At 55.2% G+C, this 20,017-nt stretch overlaps 1 protein-coding gene across 2 annotated transcripts in view; it reads left to right on the top strand.

The window, feature by feature from the left end:
- Positions 1-20,017, top strand: part of SCAP (SREBF chaperone) — a 59,914-nt gene that overhangs the window by 29,595 nt on the left and 10,302 nt on the right. For both annotated transcript variants that reach the window (XM_084205081.1, XM_084205080.1), the window contains exons 5-12: positions 8,878-9,098; positions 10,576-10,681; positions 12,421-12,593; positions 13,931-14,057; positions 16,131-16,243; positions 17,005-17,099; positions 17,619-17,717; positions 18,664-18,963. In XM_084205081.1, the coding sequence (XP_084061207.1) occupies positions 8,878-9,098; positions 10,576-10,681; positions 12,421-12,593; positions 13,931-14,057; positions 16,131-16,243; positions 17,005-17,099; positions 17,619-17,717; positions 18,664-18,963 (1,234 nt within the window). The remainder of the gene's footprint in view (positions 1-8,877; positions 9,099-10,575; positions 10,682-12,420; positions 12,594-13,930; positions 14,058-16,130; positions 16,244-17,004; positions 17,100-17,618; positions 17,718-18,663; positions 18,964-20,017) is intronic.

The raw sequence follows: 20,017 nt of genomic DNA on the forward strand, positions 1-20,017 counted from the left end.
AAGTCAGTACATTACACTTTAAGCCAGAAGTTGTTATTCAGTTTTCTTGCAGTGGAAAATTCTGAGACTTTTTTCTGTTTGCCCCATTGGCAGGCTTGTTTGCCTGTGCTATCTTCCTGCTTGGTAAAAAATCTTATTGTTTGGGGTGGGTTTATCCTTTGCTCTAAGTCATAAAAACCCCTTCTAACTCACACACCCTTTGCCTCCTTGGTTGTCCAGTGAGACTGGCTCAGCAATTCTTTTCTTTATCAAAACTTGCTTCCATCTCTATTCTTTCTTCAGACTCCACATTTAAAAATCTTTCTGCTAAGCCTACATATCTGTGAGACTTTGTTGTCAAACTTTCATCCTTCCCAGCAGTTCTGAACGTAACCATACAGTGATTGTGACTGCAGAGCTCCTGAGTGCTGCAGCTTCAGCCACAGCAGCTGGGCCAGTCCCTGCCTGGGCACTGTGCTCTCTGTCCAGAGCTGCCTTTATTCCTGCCCTGGAGGGTCTGTCAGTGACTGCCGTGGGTCAGTCCCTGCCTGTGCACTGTGCTCTCTGTCCTGCCTTTATTCCTGCCCTGGAGGGTCTGTCGGTAACTCCCACCGGCCCTTCCCTTGCTGCCCGAGCGGCTGCCGTGGGGATGCAGAGGCAGTTTTCGGGGGGTGTCCGTGCCCGGTTTGCGGGGAGCCCGGGCCCGGCGAGCCTCGTTGTTCCCGTGCCGTTCCCGTGCCATTCCCGCGCCATTCCCGTGCCGTTCCCGTGCCATTCCCGTGCCCTTCCCGCGCCGTTCCCGTGCCATTCCCGCCCCATTCACGTGCCGTTCCCGCTCCGTTCCCGTGCCCTTTCCGCCCCATTCCCGCGCCGTTCCCGTGCCCTTCCCGTGCCGTTCCCGCGCCATTCCCACGCCGTTCCCGTGCCCTTCCCATGCCGTTCCCGTGCCGTTCCCGCGCCATTCCCACGCCGTTCCCGTGCCCTTTCCGCCCCATTCCCGTGCCGTTCCCGTGCCGTTCCCGTGCCATTCCCGTGCCGTTCCCGTGCCATTCCCGCTCCGTTCCCGTGCCGTTCCCGCGCTGTTCCCGCCCCATTCCCGTGCCATTCCCGTGTCATTCCCGCTCCGTTCCCGTGCCATTCCCGTGCCGTTCCCGCGCCGTTCCCGGAGCCGCGGCCCGGCCCTGGCAGCGCACGGCGCTGTTCCGGCCGCCACCACACGGGGGCGCTGGGGGGCGGTCGGCCGGGCCCGCTGGTTGGGAGCAAAACACGGACTGGAACAGGCGGCTGGAGCGGAGCATCGACTGGGGGCTCCTGGTGCTGTTAGAACCCACAGCCACCCGAACAGCGGGTCAGAACCCACAGAACAGCGGGTCAGAACCCACAGAACAGCGGGTCAGAACCCACAGCCACCCGAACAGTGGGTCAGAACCCACAGAACAGCGGGTCAGAACCCACAGAACAGCGGGTCAGAACCCACAGCCACCCGAACAGTGGGTCAGAACCCACAGAACAGCGGGTCAGAACCCACAGAACAGCAGGTCAGAACCCACAGAACAGCGGGTCAGAACCCACAGAACAGCGGGTCAGAACCCACAGAACATCGGGTCAGAACACACAGAACATCGGGTCAGAACCCACAGCCACCCGAACAGCAGGTCAGAACACACGGAACAGCGGGTCAGAACACACAGAACGGCGGGTCAGAACACACAGAACAGCGGGTCATAACCCACAGCACACCGGGTCATAACCCACAGAACACCGGGTCAGAACACACAGAACAGTGGATCAGAACACACAGAACGGCGGGTCAGAACCCACAGAACATCAGGTCAGAACACACAGAACAGCGGGTCAGAACACACAGAACATCAGGTCAGAACACACAGAACACAGGATCAGAACACACAGAACACAGGGTCAGAACCCACAGAACAGCGGGTCAGAACCCACAGAACAGCGGGTCAGAACACACAGAACAGCGGGTCAGAACACACAGAACCCACAGAACATCGGGTCAGAACACACAGAACAGCGGGTCAGAACCCATAGAACACTGGGTCAGAACCCACAGAACACCGGGTCAGAACCCACAGAACAGCGGGTCAGAACCCACAGAACAGCGGGTCAGAACACACAGAACAGTGGGTCAGAACCCATAGAACACCGGGTCAGAACCCACAGAACAGCGGGTCAGAACCCACAGAACACTGGGTCAGAACACACAGAACACCGGGTCAGAACACACAGAACAACGGGTCAGAACCCACAGAACACCGGGTCAGAACACATGGAACAGCGGGTCAGAACCCACAGAACACCGGGTCAGAACACACAGAACAACGGGTCAGAACCCACAGAACACCGGGTCAGAACTCACAGAACACCAGCACAGAACCCACAGAACAGCGGGTCAGAACACACAGAACACCAGAACAGAACCCAGAGCAGACCGGGTCAGAACCCACAGAACACCAGAACAGAACCCACAGAGCACCAGAACAGAACCCACAGCACACCAGAACAGAACCCACAGCACACCAGAACAGAACCCACAGCACACTGGGTCAGAACCCAGAGCCACCCGAACAGGCCCTGGCTGCCCTCGGAGCCGCAGCACCACCCCAGGCTGGGCTCAGCTCAGCAGGGCTGGCTGTTCCCTGCCAGCTGCCCTGAAACCGTCAGTTTTGTCATTTGGAGCTGTGCAGAGGGACACAGGGCTCAGGAGAGCTCGTGAAACGGGACTGCTGATGGTCCATAACAGTTATTTATTATATTTATTATATTTATATATGTGTGTGTATAGATATAGATAGACACAGATTGTGAAAAACGCCATTCACTCGTGTTAAAATTCTACAAGTTTAATAGTAACAAAATAGTGATGAAAATAGTGATGAAAATAGTAATGAAAATTAGGACAATAAGGCACAATAAAAAGCAAAGAATTACAGACATCAGGGTGCCTGGCACTCTGCCACAAAGCACACCTTGCTGACAAAGGATTAACCCTTAAAAGCAATAGCCTCTTGCATATTCATGGAGCTCATGCATGAGTCAATCATTCCTTTCAAACCAGGGTGTTTCTGCTTAATTTCAGCTTCCCCCCCTTCTTGTAAATCAGTTTTCTTGGTTCCTCAAAGTCTGGGCCTTCCTGTAAGGAGACAATAGTTCTTCTCTTGGGATCTTGGTGTCTGTGCTGCTAGCTCTATACTAAGAATTTCTTGGTTATTTTTTCCATTCCTTGAGCTAGTTTCAAAAAGTATCTTACATCACATAGTTTCTATTTTAATATTATGTTATAGGCTAAAAACTGTATTTACCACACTGCTTAAAAGAGATTAATACAGCATAACTTTCCAACACAACACATGAGTATTCATTTTAATATTTGCAAAGAGCCAGTCATATAATGTGCATTTTTCACATAGATAGAGATGTAGTTATAGGTATATAATGATTACTGATTAAAAAAAGGTGCAGTGACAAGGTCTAGCATTAAATGCAGAGTGGTCATGGTAGCTGAGGACACCCCAAACAAGTAATTTCACTTGGATTGATGTAGATGGAGATACATACACAAACACACATATAAAATAAATAATATCTACTTTATTTATTTATTTATTGTACTTATTATGGGTTATATCAGTTATTTATTATAATAAATATAATAAAATATAATTTTTATTATAATGAATGTGTCATCTGACATAGCACAGAGGGTAGCCTTTTATCCCAGCCACATTCCCAGCTGTGCTTTAGCAAGCCACTGGCACTCTGCACAATCCCATTTGCGTGGGGATAATGAGGTGTATGAAAAACCCATTTAATACCTGCTTTTTGGGCCCAGTCTTGCACTGCCACACGGGTCCCTTGTCACTCTGAGTAGAGAGTGGGACAGGAGGCTGGGGAGCAGCCGAGTGCCCAGGCAGCAGCTTTGGCACCTGTGTGCCTGCTCTGGGAGTGGCTGTCAGCCCAGGGAGCCCTCACACCCTGTCAGGGTGTACCTGTGCCAGGGATCTGTCAGGGTGTACCTGTGCCAGGGATCTCTGTCAGGCTGTACCTGTAACCAGGGATATCTCTCAGAGTGTACCTGTACCAGGGATCTCTGTCAGACTGTACCTGTACCAGGGATCTGTCAGTGTGTACCTGTACCAGGGATCTGTCAGACTGTACCTGTACCAGGGATCTCTGTCAGAGTGTACCTGTACCAGGGATCTGTCAGGGTGTACCTGTAACAGGGATCTCTGTCAGAGTGTACCTGTACCAGGGATCTCTGTCAGAATGTACCTGTACTAGGGATCTGTCAGACTGTACCTGTGCCAGGGATCTGTCAAAGTGTACCTGTGCCAGGGATCTCTGTCAGACTGTACCTGTGCCAGGGATCTGTCAGAGTGTACCTGTACCAGGGATCTGTCAGAGTGTACCTGTGCCAGGGATCTGTCAGTGTACCTGTGCCAGGGATCTCTCTCAGACTGTACCTGTACCAGGGATCTGTCAGTGTGTACCTGTGCCAGGGATCTCTGTCAGTGTACCTGTACCAGGGATCTCTCTCAGGGTGTACCTGTAACCAGGGATCTGTCAGGGTGTACCTGTACCAGGGATCTCTCTCAGACTGTACCTGTAACCAGGGATCTCTCTCAGACTGTACCTGTGCCAGGGATCTCTGTCAGACTGTACCTGTACCAGGGATCTCTCTCAGACTGTACCTGTAACCAGGGATCTCTGTCAGACTGTACCTGTGCCAGGGATCTCTCTCAGGGTGTACCTGTGCCAGGATCCCTGCAGAGCCCCAGAGGATCTCTCGGCCCAGAGGCACAGAGTCTTTTGTCACTTGTGCCCTGTCAGGCAGTGCCAGGTGTGGGTGATTTTGTTCAGGTCTCAGCTGGCACTGGGGGCACTGTGAGGATGCCTTGGCACATCTTCCTGGTCAGTGCCAGCCCTGCTTTCTGCTCCAAAATTAGAGTTTTTTGTGCAGGGTGCCCTCATTTCAGTGTAACCACCCACCCAATCCATCCCAGTGCTGTGGAGCTTCTGACTGATCAGTTTTGCTGATTTTTGTCAGCTGCTCACCTTGTTGCCTGTAAAGTTTGGTCACTGGCGTGAGCCCTGACCCATCCACTGTGGATTTTCCATGGGATGGAGCCTGGAACAGCAGCCACTTCCCATCTTCCTTCTGCCAAGCCTCCTTTCCTGTGGGAATCAGAAAGATAGAAACCCTCACAGACACGAAAGAGTTGGAGCTACAGCCTTAGGAGAAGCCTAGATTGATGTGAAAGCAAGGTACACAGACACTGAACAGAGAAATCACCAACCTTTGTTTCTCACCCCTGGCCCACACACTGCCAGGTCCTTGGCTCCTCACACATTGATGCTGCTGAATTTTTTTCTCCTTGTTCAGGAGCTCAGGCCAGGGACAATAATCCCCTTTCCAGGCAGTGTTTCTCTTTTCAGTATCCTTAAATGCTGTGGAACTGAGCCCTGGTGGTTCTCTGGGTCCTTGTGGCCCTTTCTGGAGCATATTACAGTGAGTGCCATGTTCAGCAAAACCCCTTCAGCTGTTCCAGGATCACTGGCAGGAGCTGGCCCCAGTGACTGATGTTTTTAACTCTTCTGTCAGTGTTTGCAAAGCCTCTTTGTGGCTGTCAAGCCATTCCCAGATTTGGAGTTTCCTTATTAATGTGTGCAAGGCTCTTGCTATTATAGAAAATCCAGGAAGGTGATTTCTGCAGTATCCCAAAGTATCTTTTGAGGCTCCTGTTCAGTAGTGGGGCTAGATACAGCAGCTGATTTTGTTTCATGTGGAATTCCAGCTTGGCCTGCTGGCCCCAGGTTCCCAGGAATTCCAGCTCTTTAGAGGGGCCTGGGCTCTTAGCCAAGGGCACTTCTATCCCCTCCCCATGTATTCTGTCCTGGGCTGTTGTTCTCACTGCACTTTCCTCCTCCCCTCCTACCAATTTATTGGTAAATCTGCTCTCCTCCCTGGTTTGTTGGAGTTCAGCTGGAGCCTCGTGTGCTGTGCTGGGTGAGTGCACAAATCCCCGGGGCAGGCAGCTGAAGGTGATTGTGCTCCTTCCCCAGTGGATGCAGGTTTGGGTTTGTCTCCTTCCTCACCTGGGACCATCACACCCATCTTTTCCCTGCCAGGCTGCCCTCCCTTTGTGTGCAGTGCCTGCAGGGGAGCAGCCAGCTTTGCAATATTTGGGGCTGCTGCAGGGAGTGCTTCTGTGGCAGCATCAAGCCTTTGGTAATCAATGCCAAATGCCAGCTCCTGTTTTCTTTTACCACCTGTCAAACAGGGGAATGGTGAGTGCATCCTGGATATAATGGCCCTTTGTTCTAAATCTTTCATGACTTCATTTTCCCCTTGTTTGGCTCAGGAGGCACAGGGTGCTGCTTCATGTTAGGAGCAGGTGAAGCTGGAGCCCTTTTTCAGAGACTGATTGTCCTGGGGTTTTGTTGGCTCCAAAGGACCAAAGATCCCTGGTTGGTGATTGCAGAGTTTTCCTTTAAGGATGTCATATCCTAAAACATTTTCTTCATGATCTGGTATCACAAATGTGTGTGAAGTCATTCCCCAGGTAACCCTAAATACACTTTGGAGGTGTAACAGAGAATACTTTTCCCATTCAAGCCAGGTAAATGAACTGCTCTATTTTCAAAACCTAAGTTTGGCTTTTTAGCATCCTTGGGAGTAATTTAGGAGGTCTGAGCTCCAGTGTCAGTTAATCATGTTAGAGGCTGTCCAGGGAAATGCAGAGAAGGTTTCTGTTTTGGGGGAGTGTGGTGGGGTGTCTGTCAGTCAGAAATGCAGCTCCTCTCCAGTGGAGAGCAGTGAGGTGTTTTTGGGCAGCTGGGAGGTGCCAGAGCAGTGTTTACCCCGTGGGGCCAGACTATCTCCACAGGCAGTACAGTAACTCCTGTGAGACACTCCTGTGTGATCACTGAGCAGTGCCAGGCAGCAGGGCAGCTCCTGCTGGGGTGTGTGTCCTCTTACACCTGTCTGGCCCCACAGCTGCTCTGGCACTGACCCTTCTGGCTGGGTTTGGAGAGCCAGCTGTGTGCTGAGGGAGGCAGGAGCCTCCCCTGGCATGGACAATGCAAACCCCCCCGCTATGAATTATTGTAATTTTGAAATTAAAAGGCTCTCGGGCAAAGACTGGGAGCAGGAATAACAGTTCTTTACTGGGAAAGTAAAGAACTGTTTACTTACATTTTATATGCAAAAATAGAAATGCGTTAGTACAAACTAACAAACAAAAAACCCCAAAAAAACCCTGCCAGAGTCAGAGCAGTGCCTGTCCCCTGTGTGTCAGGGTGGTGACACAGTCCCATCCCAGGGGTGGCACAGTCCCATCCCATGGTGGCACAGTCCCATCCCAGGGTGGCACAGTCCCATGGTGGTGGCACAGTCCCATCCCAGGGGTGGCACAGTCCCATCCCATGGTGGTGGCACAGTCCCATCCCATGGTGGTGGCACAGTCCCATCCCAGGGGTGGCACAGTCCCATCCCAGGGTGGCACAGTCCCATCCCAGGGTGGTGGCACAGTCCCATCCCATGGGGTGGCACAGTCCCAGGGGGTGGCACAGTCCCATCCCATGGGGTGGCACAGTCCCAGGGGGTGGCACAGTCCCATCCCAGGGGGTGGCACAGTCCCAGGGGGTGGCACAGTCCCATCCCAGGGTGGTGGCACAGTCCCAGGGGGTGGCACAGTCCCATCCCAGGGTGGTGGCACAGTCCCAGGGGGTGGCACAGTCCCATCCCAGGGGTGTCACAGTCCCGTCCCAGGGTGGTGGCACAGTCCCATCCCAGGGTGGTGGCACAGTCCCATCCCAGGGTGGTGGCACAGTCCCATCCCAGGGGTGGCACAGTCCCATCCCATGGGGCTCAGCCCTCCTGCAGTGCCAGCTGTGGCTCTGCTGCAGCAGGATCCTGCACAAGGGGGGAGTTTTCCTCTGCAGCTGCAGGGCTGCTGGAGATGGGCCTGCTCTCCCTCTGGGAATGCAGGGCAGGAGAAAGCTGCTCCTCTGGGAATGCAGGGGGCAGAGGCTGCTGTGCTGTTCCAGGGCAGATTGTATCCAGGTAGGAATGCTTGGCTCCTGCCCTGGGCACAGCATCTCCCCATGGGATGGTGGAATTTGATCAGCCCTGCAGGGACACTTAGTGGCAGATAATTAATAATGAATGGCCCATAAACAGCAGAGATCTGCTGGAGGGAGGATGGGCTGTGGGAGAGAGAAAGAAAACTGCCCCATGAACAGAGATAACTGCCCCAGCTCTGATAGCAGTACAGCACACACACTGATCTTACAGCCCAGGACACCTCCCACCAGGGCCTGTTGTGCACCCCAGCTGGGGCTTGCTTGCATTAGTGGTTGCTAAGGATGATGCAGACACAGGTTGCAGTTCACACCAGCCACACCTGTGTGCAGTTCTGGACCTCTCAGGAAATGCTCCTTTCCCCCCAGTGCAGAGGAACTGGGGAAACACCACCCCAGTGCAGACATTGACTCCTGGGTGCGTTTTAGAGCACCTCAAAGGATCCACCTCAGGAAGGCTGACCAGGACTCCTGTAAAACACCCACTGCATGTGTGCAGAGAGGTGCAGAGAGGGGTTTGAGGTCTGGAAGAATTCCAGAATTCCTCTGTCAGCTGGAAGTGTGTGGAAGTGAAAGTGTGGTACTGGAGATGGGTGAGGAGCGAGAGCTGTGGGGCCAGGCAGCCCCAGGGATGGTGATGGAGTTGTGGAGCCTGGTCAGAGTTGCAGGGAGCCCAGCTCCTGCTCTCAGCTGTGAGGAGGAAGAGCAGCCACAGCTGAGGCAGGTCCCTGGGACGCTCCTCTCCCAAGGCTCGGCCTTCGCCGGGGGTCCCTCAGCGCTGCCTTTGCCTTCCAGCTCCGGGGTCAGGAGCCTGGAGGAGGTTTGTCTGCAGGTGACAGACCTGCTGCCCGGCCTCAGGAAGCTGAGGAATCTGCTCCCAGAGCACGGCTGCCTGCTGCTGTCCCCGGGGAACTTCTGGCAGAACGACCGCGAGCGCTTCAACGCCGACCCAGATATCATCAAAACCATCCACCAGCATGAGCCAAAGACCTTGCAGACGTCAGCCACTCTCAAAGGTGAGCCAGGCAGGCTGAGAGCTGCCTTCAGCTTCATTGTTATTCCATCCTCACTGATTCCAGCCCCTGGATTGCTGATAGTGCCAATTTGGGCAGTATTTTGTCATTCCCAGCAGCCGAAGCTGCCCGGTCTTTGTTGTCTCTCATTTCATGTGTCTATTGGAGCCCTGATCTGTATTGGTGAGAAGTGAACAGATCACTCAGTCAGGCTTCTTTCTGCAGGTAAAAATAGCAGGGTTTTGTTCCTCTCACTCTACACGTGCTCCAGCCTGGCTTTTCCCTCTGTCACACTCAAAGGCTGCCTCGTGGTCACAGATAAATCACCGTTGTTTGTTCCAGTGCCCTGCACACAGCCTGAGCTGACAATGGATGTCATCAACTATTTTTACCTCTTAGTTATAAAGAAACCCTGTGACCACGTGTGGGATCATTAGTGGTTCCATAGTGCCAGAGGAAATGCTGCTTTAAACACAGGTTGGATCCTCTGGTTTTAAAGGAACCTCAGAGGTCTGGCAGCGTGTGATGTACTGTGTTACATGTCTGAAAAGGGGTTTGTAACCCTAAAGGAAGTTTGCTTTAAAGACTGTTTTTAAGCACCCAGAGTGTTGATTTATTAAAAAAATATAGCTATTAATCTAGTACCGATATCCAACTGTGACAGACAAAAACTCTCTAACAGTTTAGAGTTAGAAAGTGTGTGTTTATTGGGGGATGGCTCCCAAATACACACCATGATTTACAGGTGATTACAGAGCCCTTTTATCTGTACAGGTATTGAATACCCAAAATACAAATGCATATTCATAACTTCAGTACATCCCACTCCCCACTCCTATGGCAATTAGTTCAAAAGCCATTAAGCATGGTAATTAGTTCAAAAGCTATTAAGCATGCGTAGTTTGTTCCCCAAAATGGGTCAGTGGTCTTTTTAATGGGGAGGGGTCCCAAAATGAGGAAGTAAATGAAGTCTTCCTCATTCTGACCTTTCTACCTTTTCAATGCAAATATAACAAATGAACCCTTGGTAGAACTCCCATTCCCTGGCTTCAATTGGTTTCAGAGCAGAGGAATTTGTCTTATGTTCCTACAATTGTCTGATGTTCCTAAAGCCATTTATCAGTTTCTATATTCCTCATTACAAACCCAGCTCACCAAACATTGTGCTGACAAGCAATCAGTTATTAGTTAACTACCAACTCTTAACTTCATCAAGGCCTACCCCTTTATTTTAATTAACTCCAATAAAGCTTATCCCTTATCTTAGCTCCTCTAAAATCTCTAAATTCCTCTTAGTTTCTGTCTCAGTGTGAGCTCGCTGTGCTTGGAGCCTGCTCCAGGTGTGACCCCATCCGTGGGTTTCCCGGAGCTCGGGATACCCCGCAGGATGAGAGCACCATTCCTGCTGGAGCTGCTGCAGGGGACACCTGTGTCCCAGTGCTGTGTGTGAGGTGTCCCTGACGTGCCCCTGTCCCTGCAGACCTGCTCTTCGGGCTGCCTGGCAGGTACAGCGGGGTCAGCCTGTCCAACCGGCGCCGCGTGGTGTCCTACACCGTCACCCTGGGGCTGCAGCGCTACGACTCCAGGTGAGGGCTGCTCTGCACTGCTGCCTCCCTCCCTCCTGGCCCCTTCACCCTCCCTCTCCTCCTGCCTTGAGGGATCTCAATGAAGGTGCTTTTCTGGGGAGAAAACTTGCTGTGTTTATGGACATAAAGTACTCTGAGTGCTCAGCTGCCCGTGGCAAGCAGGGTCTGCAGCACGCAGAGCTGCCGGGGCAGGTCCTGTGGCACCTGTGGCTCTGCTGTCACCCAGTCCCTTGTGCACACCCTGCTTGGCTTCCCAGTAGCACTGGGGGAAACACCTCGGCAGTGTTGGCCAAACTGGCGTGGATTGAGTGGATGTGAGGACTCTGAGCTGCACAGAATTCCCCAAGGGGCGCCTGGATGGATTTGGCAGCACAGGACTTTAAATTTGCTCTTCCAGAGCATTGAGTCCTCAGGGCCATTGTGTGGCACCTTCCATCAGCCATTTTTACACAGAATTCTGTAATTCTGGGATAATTCTGGGAGTGTTTGAGGCCCTGGCGTGTTCTGTCCCACAGACCCAGATTGTGGTTGATGAGCCTTTGCTTTGATCAAAGTTTGGGTGAGCCAGCCCAGCAGACCTTTGTAGAAATGAGGGTCTGGGTGGTTGGGGCCAGCAAGGAGCAGGTTTGGGAGCAAGGCCTGGAGAGAGCCATGCTTTGCTGCTCCATGTGAACCCCTGGAGCTCCCTCCCTGCTGCTGTGCTCCTGCAGGAGCTGCCAGCTTTGCTCCTGGCAAAGGTGAGTGTGTGCTGCTGCATTGGTGTTACCAATATTGCAGGCAGGACCTGCCTGGGCTGGGCTGGGCCTGCTGCTCAACCAGACAGTGACAGCTGTGCTGTTTCACCCCAGGGACACCTTTGGCCATGGCTGGGTGGTGTTTCACCCCACAGACACTTTTGGCCATGGCTGTGTGCTGTTTCACCCCAGGGACACCTTTGGCCATGGCTGTGTGCTGTTTCACCCCAGGGACACTTTTGGCCATGGCTGTGTGGTGTTTCACCCCACAGACACTTTTGGCCATGGCTGTGTGGTGTTTCACCCCACAGACACTTTTGGCCATGACTGTGTGGTGTTTCACCCCAGGGACACTTTTGGCCATGGCTGGGTGGTGTTTCACCCCACAGACACTTTGGGCTGTGTGGTGTTTCACCCCACAGACACTTTTGGCCATGGCTGTGTGGTGTTTCACCCCACAGACACTTTGGGCTGGCTGGGTGCTGCCCTGGGCACGTGGGCACCAGTCCAGGCGTGCAGGAGCTCTGGTGGGGCTGGGATGGAGCCTCCCCCCATAGCAGGGGCTGCTCCTCAGGGTTCCCTCTGTGGAGAAGCTTTGAGGCCATGGGGAAGGAAAGGAGTGGGTTCTGCTGGAGGGTTTGGATCCAGAGCTTTGTTCTGCCCCACAGCCTCTGAACCCACAGCAGCTCCAGCAGAACTCCTGAGCCCGTGGCTGCTGCTCCTTTAACCCCGGGAGAGGGCAGGGAAGGGGCAGGAGCCACCAGCCAGGGACAGGAGGGGAGGGACAAAGGGACAAAGGACACCTGGATGGCCCAGTGCCCCCGGGGGTGGAGGGCATCCTTTGAACCTGCCAATCACTCAGGGCCCTTCTGGAATGGCAGGACTGACAGACAGGGCTGGGAGGGGATGGAGAGGGGACTGACACCCCTGGGAGGGAACCTTCAGGGGAGGGACCCGGGGTTCTGGGGTGAGCCCTGAAGTGAGCCCGCTCCCCGCTGTCCCCAGGTTCCTGAGCAGCCTGCGCTCGCGGCTGAAGCTGCTGCACCCCAGCCCCAACTGCAGCCTGCGGGAGGAGAGCGTGGTGCACGTGCACTTCAAGGAGGAGATCGGCGTCGCCGAGCTCATCCCGCTGGTCACCACCTACATCATCCTCTTCGCCTACATCTACTTCTCCACACGTAGGTTGGGCGCAGGGTCAGGGCGCAGGGTGTCCGTGACAGCCCCGTGGGTGTCCGTGACAGCCCTGTGGGTGTCTGTGACAGCCCTGTGGGTGTCTGTGACAGCCCTGTGGGTGGTGTCTGTGACAGCCCCGTGGGTGGTGTCTGTGACAGCCCTGTGGGTGGTGTCTGTGACAGCCCTGTGGGTGGTGTCTGTGACAGCCCCGTGGGTGGTGTCTGTGACAGCCCTGTGGGTGTCTGTGACAGCCCTGTGGGTGGTGTCTGTGACAGCCCTGTGGGTGTCTGTGACAGCCCTGTGGGTGGTGTCTGTGACAGCCCCGTGGGTGTCCGTGACAGCCCCGTGGGTGTCCGTGACAGCCCCGTGGGTGTTTGTGACAGCCCCGTGGGTGTCTGTGACAGCCCCGTGGGTGTCTGTGACAGCCCTGTGGGTGTCTGTGACAGCCCTGTGGGTGTCCGTGACAGCCCCGTGGGTGTTTGTGACAGCCCCGTGGGTGTCTGTGACAGCCCCGTGTCGGCAGGAGAGGCGGTGGTGCAGTTCTGCCCTGAGCTGTCAGGGAGAGCGTTAAAAACTGTTCACCCTATTGCTGCTGTGTGCCCCTCTCAGCCAGGGTGGGTTATTCCTTGTGACCCACCTCCCAGCCCCATCTCTGGAAGGTGTCCCTTTCCATGGCAGGGGCTGGGATGGGACAATCTTTAAAGTCACTTCCAACCCAAACTATTCCATGAATCTTTGATATCTTTCACGTTGTTTTCTCTCTTGGGCACCCTTAGATACCACAGCAATGCCTTTTTCCCCAGTTTGTTTCATCCATTATCAGATCAGACACATGTTCTGAGCTGGTGGTTTAGACCTCTCTGGCCACATTTCAGTTTGGTTCTTCCCACCTCGGCTGGGACCGGTGTGAGCTGTGGAGCAGCATTGTCCCCTGTCCCACCTTGTCCTGGGAGCTGCATTTCACACTTCTTCTGGATCTCTGCCCAGAAAACAGGCATGTTCCCAGTTCCCCAAGCTGGTTGGGCAGATCTGGATTGCTGGCCTACAAGTGACAGAAAACATGGGTTCATGGGTTCTGCCTTCCCTGAAGCAAGTTTTTCTCAAAATGTTATTTCTGTTAAAAATTCACCTTTTGGGTCCTTCATTCTGATCCAAAAACCCAAAAATGTGTCAGATTTTACAATTTCAGACAGTGCAGTACCTTCCCTGGGGGCTGGGGGTGTCGGGTGACCTGCTGGGGCCGGTCAGGACGAGCGTGCCGTGCCCCGCTGTGTCCGTCTGTCCCCGTCCGTGTGTCCTTGCCGCGCGCTGTCCCCGCTGACCCTCTGGGGCTGTTTTGCAGGCAAGATCGACATGGTGAAGTCCAAGTGGGGGCTGGCCCTGGCGGCCGTGGTGACGGTGCTCAGCTCCCTGCTGATGTCGGTGGGGCTCTGCACGCTGTTCGGCCTGACGCCCACGCTCAACGGCGGGTACGTGCCAGCCCTGCCCGGGCACATCTGGGCACCTCTGCCTGCTGGCAGCCAGCTCCTGGGGTGCTGCAGGCCCAGGGCAGCCAGGCAGGAACTGCCCAGTCACGGTGACTGCACTAGAAGCCCCTCTCTCCCACCTTTGGAGCCCTGCTATCTCTCTGTAACCCTATAGGTCACTTTCCCTTGACCCTTACTGTTGGACAATTCCCAAAACCCCTGAACCCTCTACAAGGAGCTGTTTTAGCCCAGCTCTGGCAGAAGAGCTGTGCCTGGGAACCTTCACAGGAGAATCAATAAAGACATGGCTGTGGAACCCCACACAGCCTTCTCCTCTCCCTCCCTGCCTCTGCCTGCCAGGCACCAGCCAGCTGAGAGCTGAAATCACAATGGGCTGATAATCACTGAAGAGCTGATCTCAGTTAAGCTCGCTAAGGTTGCCTGCAGCTGAGAACTGCAGCCTGTGCCCAGCAGGACTGAGCTATCCAGAGCCCACTGCAGCCTGTGGGGACACCCCAGACCAGCCAAGGCCACATGACTGTGGGCTGGACACACTCCTGGGCAGGGTCACTGTCCAGTCTGCAGGCAGCCCTGACGAGGGGAGAGATGAGTGAATCTGACTCCATGCTCTTAGAAGGCTAATTTGTTATTTTATGGTATTGTATTATATGATATTAAATACTGCTGTACTGAACTATACTAAAGAATAGAGAAAGGATACAGACAGAAGGCTGCTAAGAACGAATAATGAAAACCCCTGACTCTCTGCCAGAGTCCCAACACGGTGATTGGTCATTAAGTTAAAACAATTCCCATGAAACCAATCAAACAACCACCTGTTGGATAAACAATCTCCAGACCTCATTCCAAAGCAGCAAAACACAGGAGAAGCAATCAGATAATTACTGTTTTCATTTTTCTCTGAGGCTTCTCAGCTTCCCAGGAGAAGAAATCCTGGGAAGGGATTTTTCAGAAAATGTGACAGTGACAGGTCACCATCAGGGGCTCGCCAGGGATGCAGGGGATGTGACTGCTGGCCAGTCCTCCTGGAGATTCCTTCCTGCTGAGCAGTTGGCTCTGTGCCTGAAGCAGGAGGAGTTGCTGGGATTGCACTGGGTTTGTTATTGCTGGAGCTGAGCAGGCTCTGCCACAGCAGCTCCACTGTCAGCTCAGAGATTCCCATCCCCACGGAGCTCATCTCCCATCTCTGTCCTGTGCTGCTGCTGCCTGGAGGGCTCACAAGGTTGAGCTGAAGTGCTTTAATTAAAGGCAGGCCTGAGTTGTTCCTGCTGAATTTTGGATTCTTGGGCATGAGCAAGAAGCTGCCCACGAGAGGCTCATCTGTGCTGGTGGTTTTTTCACTCACTGTGAACGTTCACTGACATTCCCCCCTTCCAGTGTCTGAGGGAGCCTGCAGGGAAGCTGGAGAGGGATTCTTCATCAGGAGCTACAGTGATAGGACAAAGAGCAATGGTTCAAACTGAAAGAGGGCAAATTTAGGTGAGATAGACAGAAGAAATCCCTCCCTGTGAGGGTGGTGAGGGACTGGAATGGATTCCCAGAGCAGCTGTGGTTGTCCCTGGATCCCTGGCAGTGTCCCAGGCCAGGCTGGACAGGGCTGGGAGCAGCCTGGGGCAGTGGGAGGTGTCCCTGCCGTGGCAGGGGGGGACAGGATGGTCCTTAAAGGAGGTGGGACAGGCTCCCTGCCCCTCCCTGGTGAGTGACCACCACCCCCAGTCCCTCAGGGGGTGTTCCAGGCCCGTCTCTGTTGCTGTACCCAGTGCTGGAGAGCAGAGGGCTCTGTCCCTGGGAAGCACCAAGATTAATTTAGTCATGCTCCACGAGGGGCATTTCCCAGGAATTCCTGCAGCTTTGCAGAAATGGTGATTTCTGCCCAGGGCAGAGGAAACACAAACCTCTCCCTTGTGCAGTGTGACAGTGAGGGAAGGGATGGGGGCACAGGGTGGTGTCTCCTCACCTCAGCTCAGCTCCCAGGGGTGTGTTTGCTCCAAACTTGCCTCTTCCCCTTCTTTCTCCCCATGGATCCCCTCCTCAGCTGTGCCTCTGTTTCCTCAGGGAGATATTCCCATACCTGGTGGTGGTGATTGGCCTGGAGAACGTGCTGGTGCTCACCAAGTCCGTGGTGTCCACGCCCGTGGACCTGGAGGTGAAGCTGCGCATCGCCCAAGGTGGGGCCGTGCTCTGGGGCTGGGAGAGGGAAAGGGGAGAGGGAAAGGAGAGAGCCAGGGCTGGGAGAGGGAAAGGAGAGAGCCAGGGCTGGGAGAGGGAAAGGGGAGAGCCAGGGGCTGGGAGAGGGAAAAGTGGGAGAGCCAGGGCTGGGAATGGTCTCATTCAGGTCTGGGAAGGAAGCAAGGTGACTTGTACAGACTTGGGTTGTGAATTCCAGAAACATGATGCTGTTGTTGTGGGCACTGCTTTTTGGGATTGTTGGCTGAAACAGGCTAAATAAATAGGAAAAATATTGGTAGGGAAGAGCTGGATCTCCTGGTGTGGATACTGAGCACTGTCCTCAGGTCATGGATATCAGAAGTGCAGAACACAGGTCCTACAAAATTCCCCTAAATGTGTGACGAAATTCTCTTTTCCATTCTGTGAATGCTCTGTGCCTGTGGAAGGATTTGTGTGTGCTCACACCACGGATAAATGGGCTTTGCAATCTTCAAAGCTGTTTCTAAACATCAGGGAGAAGAGATTCCAGTGTGATGCTGATTTTAGTTTTAAAAATACAAGTGGTTTGGATCCTAGATGGGAAACTCAGGACTCAGAACTCTGGTGGGCCTTTGCACTTGGGAATTTCAGCCTGGAAGGGCCTTTTGGGCCTGTTGCCTGTAGATTCCTGGTTTTAAAGAGGGGAAGTGCTGCTCCTTTTGCTGTGTCCATCTCTGGCACAGTGAAGAGGCTCCCCTGACCTGTGCTTGCCCTTCCCCAGGCCTGAGCAATGAGAGCTGGTCCATCATGAAGAACATGGCCACGGAGCTGGGGATCATCCTCATCGGGTACTTCACCCTGGTCCCGGCCATCCAGGTGAGAGGGGCTGCCCTGGGCAGCCAGGACAGAGCCTGGCCACTGAGGGAGGCACTGGGCAGCAGGCTCACAGAGCCAGGGAGTTGGCTGGGCTGGAAAAGCCTTGGAGAACACCAAATCCAGCTGTTCCCAGCACTGCCAAGGCCACCACTCACCCGTGTCCCCAGTGCCACAGCCACACATCCCTCCAGGCACGGGGCAGTTCCAGTGCCTAGCAGCCCCTTTGGGGGAAGGAATTTTCCCCAGTTTCTAATCTACATTGGCCCTGGCACAGGCTGAGGCCTTTTCCTCTCATCCTGTCCCTTGTTCCCTGGGAGCAGAGCCCCAGGGTTTTGATGGGTTGTGGCCAAAAAGAAGGAAGGCTGTGAATTAGAGCAAATACCTCGGGTTCTGTCCCGGACTCACCAGCCCTGCCCGCTGAGCCAACACAAGAGGTGCATCTCAGGGTTTGTCAGGGAAGCAGCGCTGGCTCCCCTCGTTCTCAGGAGCAGGGGGAGCTCACCCCTCTCTCCCCCACAGGAGTTCTGCCTCTTTGCCGTGGTGGGGCTGGTGTCAGACTTCTTCCTGCAGATGTTCTTCTTCACCACCGTGCTGTCCATCGACATCCGCCGCATGGAGGTGGGCAAGGGGCACGGGTTAGGGGAGCACAGCCCCAGCACCCCAGCCCTGCAAGAGGAAAGGGACAGAATGATAAACTCTGAGCTTGGAAGGGCCTTTAACCACTCCCCAGCACCTCCACTGTGCCTGTCCCCGAGTCCACGGGGCTGTTAAATCCCCCCAGGGATGGGGACTCCACCCCTGTTCTGGGCAGCTGGGCCAGGGCTGGACAGCCCATTCCAGGAAGAAATTTTTCCTAATATTTAACCTAAACTTGCCCATGTCAGCATGAGGCTGTTTGCTCTCATCCTGAGCTGTGGCAGTTCTGGTTCTGTACTTGCTTGGTTACAGCAGAACACTTGAGGGAAAGGACACTCTTAGGAAGGACATGGAGCTGTGGGAGCAAATCCAGAGGAGGCATCAAATTGATCAGAGGGATGGAGCAGCTCTGCTGTGAGGAAAGGCTGGGAGAATTGGGATTACACAGCCTGGAGAAGGAAAGCTTAGAGACCTACTTGTGGCCTTCCAGGACCTGAAGGGAGCCCACAAGAAAGATGGGGAGAGACGTTGGACACGTTAAGGGGGAATGTCTTCAAACTGACAGAGAGAGGGTTTATGTTGGACTTTAGGAAGAGCTTTGTGAGGGTGGGCAGGCCCTGGCACAGGGTGCCCAGAGCAGCTGTGGCTGCCCCTGGATCCCTGGCAGTGCCCAAGGCAAGGCTGGACAGGGCTGGGAACACCTGGGACAGTGGGAGGTGTCCCTGCCATGGCAGGGGTGGGTTGGGATGGCTTTAGGGTCCCTTCCATCCCAACCATCCCGTGGTTCCCTGGGTCTATAAATGTGCTGGTTGGGGTAAATGGGCTGGGAGGAAACACCAAGGAGTCACCCCTGTCCCCGGGGTCCCTCCCAGCCCGCAGGGGGTTTGCCCTGGAGCAGCCCCTCACCCCTGCCCTGTGTCTGTTGCAGCTGGCTGACCTGAACAAGCGGCTGCCCCCCGAGTCGTGCCCGGCGAGGGCTCCGTGCCGCGCGCGGGCGCTGCGCCCGGCGGTGCCGCATGCCGTCACCCCGCACGGCATGGCCCCGCACGGCGTCACCCCGCACGGCGTCACCCCGCACCCCGCCACCCCGCACGGCGTCACCCCGCACCCCGCCACCCCGCACACCATCACCCTGCAGCCGTCCTCGCTGCGCAACCTGCGCCTGCCCAAGCGCCTGCGCGTCATCTACTTCTTCGCCCGCACCCGCCTGGCCCAGCGCCTCATCATGGTACGTGGGGCACACAGACAGCTGCCAGGGGACACACAGAGAGCTGGGGGGCACACAGAGAGCCGGGGGGCACACAGACAGCTGGGGGGGCACCCAGAGAGCTGGGGGGCACACAGACAGCTGCCAGGGGGCACACAGAGAGCTGGGGGGCACACAGAGAGCTGGGGGGGCACACAGAGAGCTGGGGGGCACACAGAGAGCTGCCAGGGGGGCACACAGAGAGCTGGGGGGCACACAGACAGCTGCCAGGGGGCACACAGACAGCTGCCAGGGGGGCACACAGAGAGCCGGGGGGCACACAGACAGCCGGGGGGCACACAGACAGCCGGGGGGCACACAGACAGCTGGGGGGACACACAGACAGCTGGGGGGACACACAGACAGCTGGGATGGCACCCAGACTGCCAGGGTGGCACCCCTGTCTGCCCCACTGGGCACCCGAACAGCCGGGCTGGCAGCCCTGCCCACCCTGCCAGCCACCCGCCCCCACCAGGCCTGACACACCTCCTTGTCCTGCTTCCCATGGGATGCAGAAGTTCAATCCCCACGTGGTCCCAGAGCAGTGGGTCCTGCATGAGTGTGGGTCCCAAAACGCAAACTGAGCCTTTCCAGCCCTGCCTGGAGGTGCCAGACGTGCTGGTCCCAGCTGCCAGCACGGAGTCATTCCTGCTGTGCGTTTGGGGGAGAAGCTGGGTTCTGAGCATCACATGGATCGTGGAAGAGGGGTGTCAGCTTCTGGGTGTGCTGGGCAGTGCTCCGAATGTCCCCCAAGGAACAGTGCTGGGAGTGAGGCTGCAGGAAGTGAGGGGTACCTGTGGTTGGGGTGCCATGGGTCAGCTCGGGCAGGGCACAGGGCAGGGAGCACGGGGTGGTGGCACTGAAGGGCAGGGGACAGGGAGGTGGCACTGAAGGGCAGGAGGACAGGGAGGTGGCACTGAAGGGCAGGAGGACAGGGAGGTGGCACTGAAGGGCAGGAGGACAGGGAGGTGGCACTGAAGGGCAGGGGACAGGGAGGTGGCACTGAAGGGCAGGGGACAGGGAGGTGGCACTGAGG

The sequence above is a fragment of the Fringilla coelebs genome, assembly GCF_963513975.1.
Source record: "Fringilla coelebs genome assembly, chromosome: 1".
Lineage (NCBI taxonomy): Eukaryota > Metazoa > Chordata > Aves > Passeriformes > Fringillidae > Fringilla > Fringilla coelebs.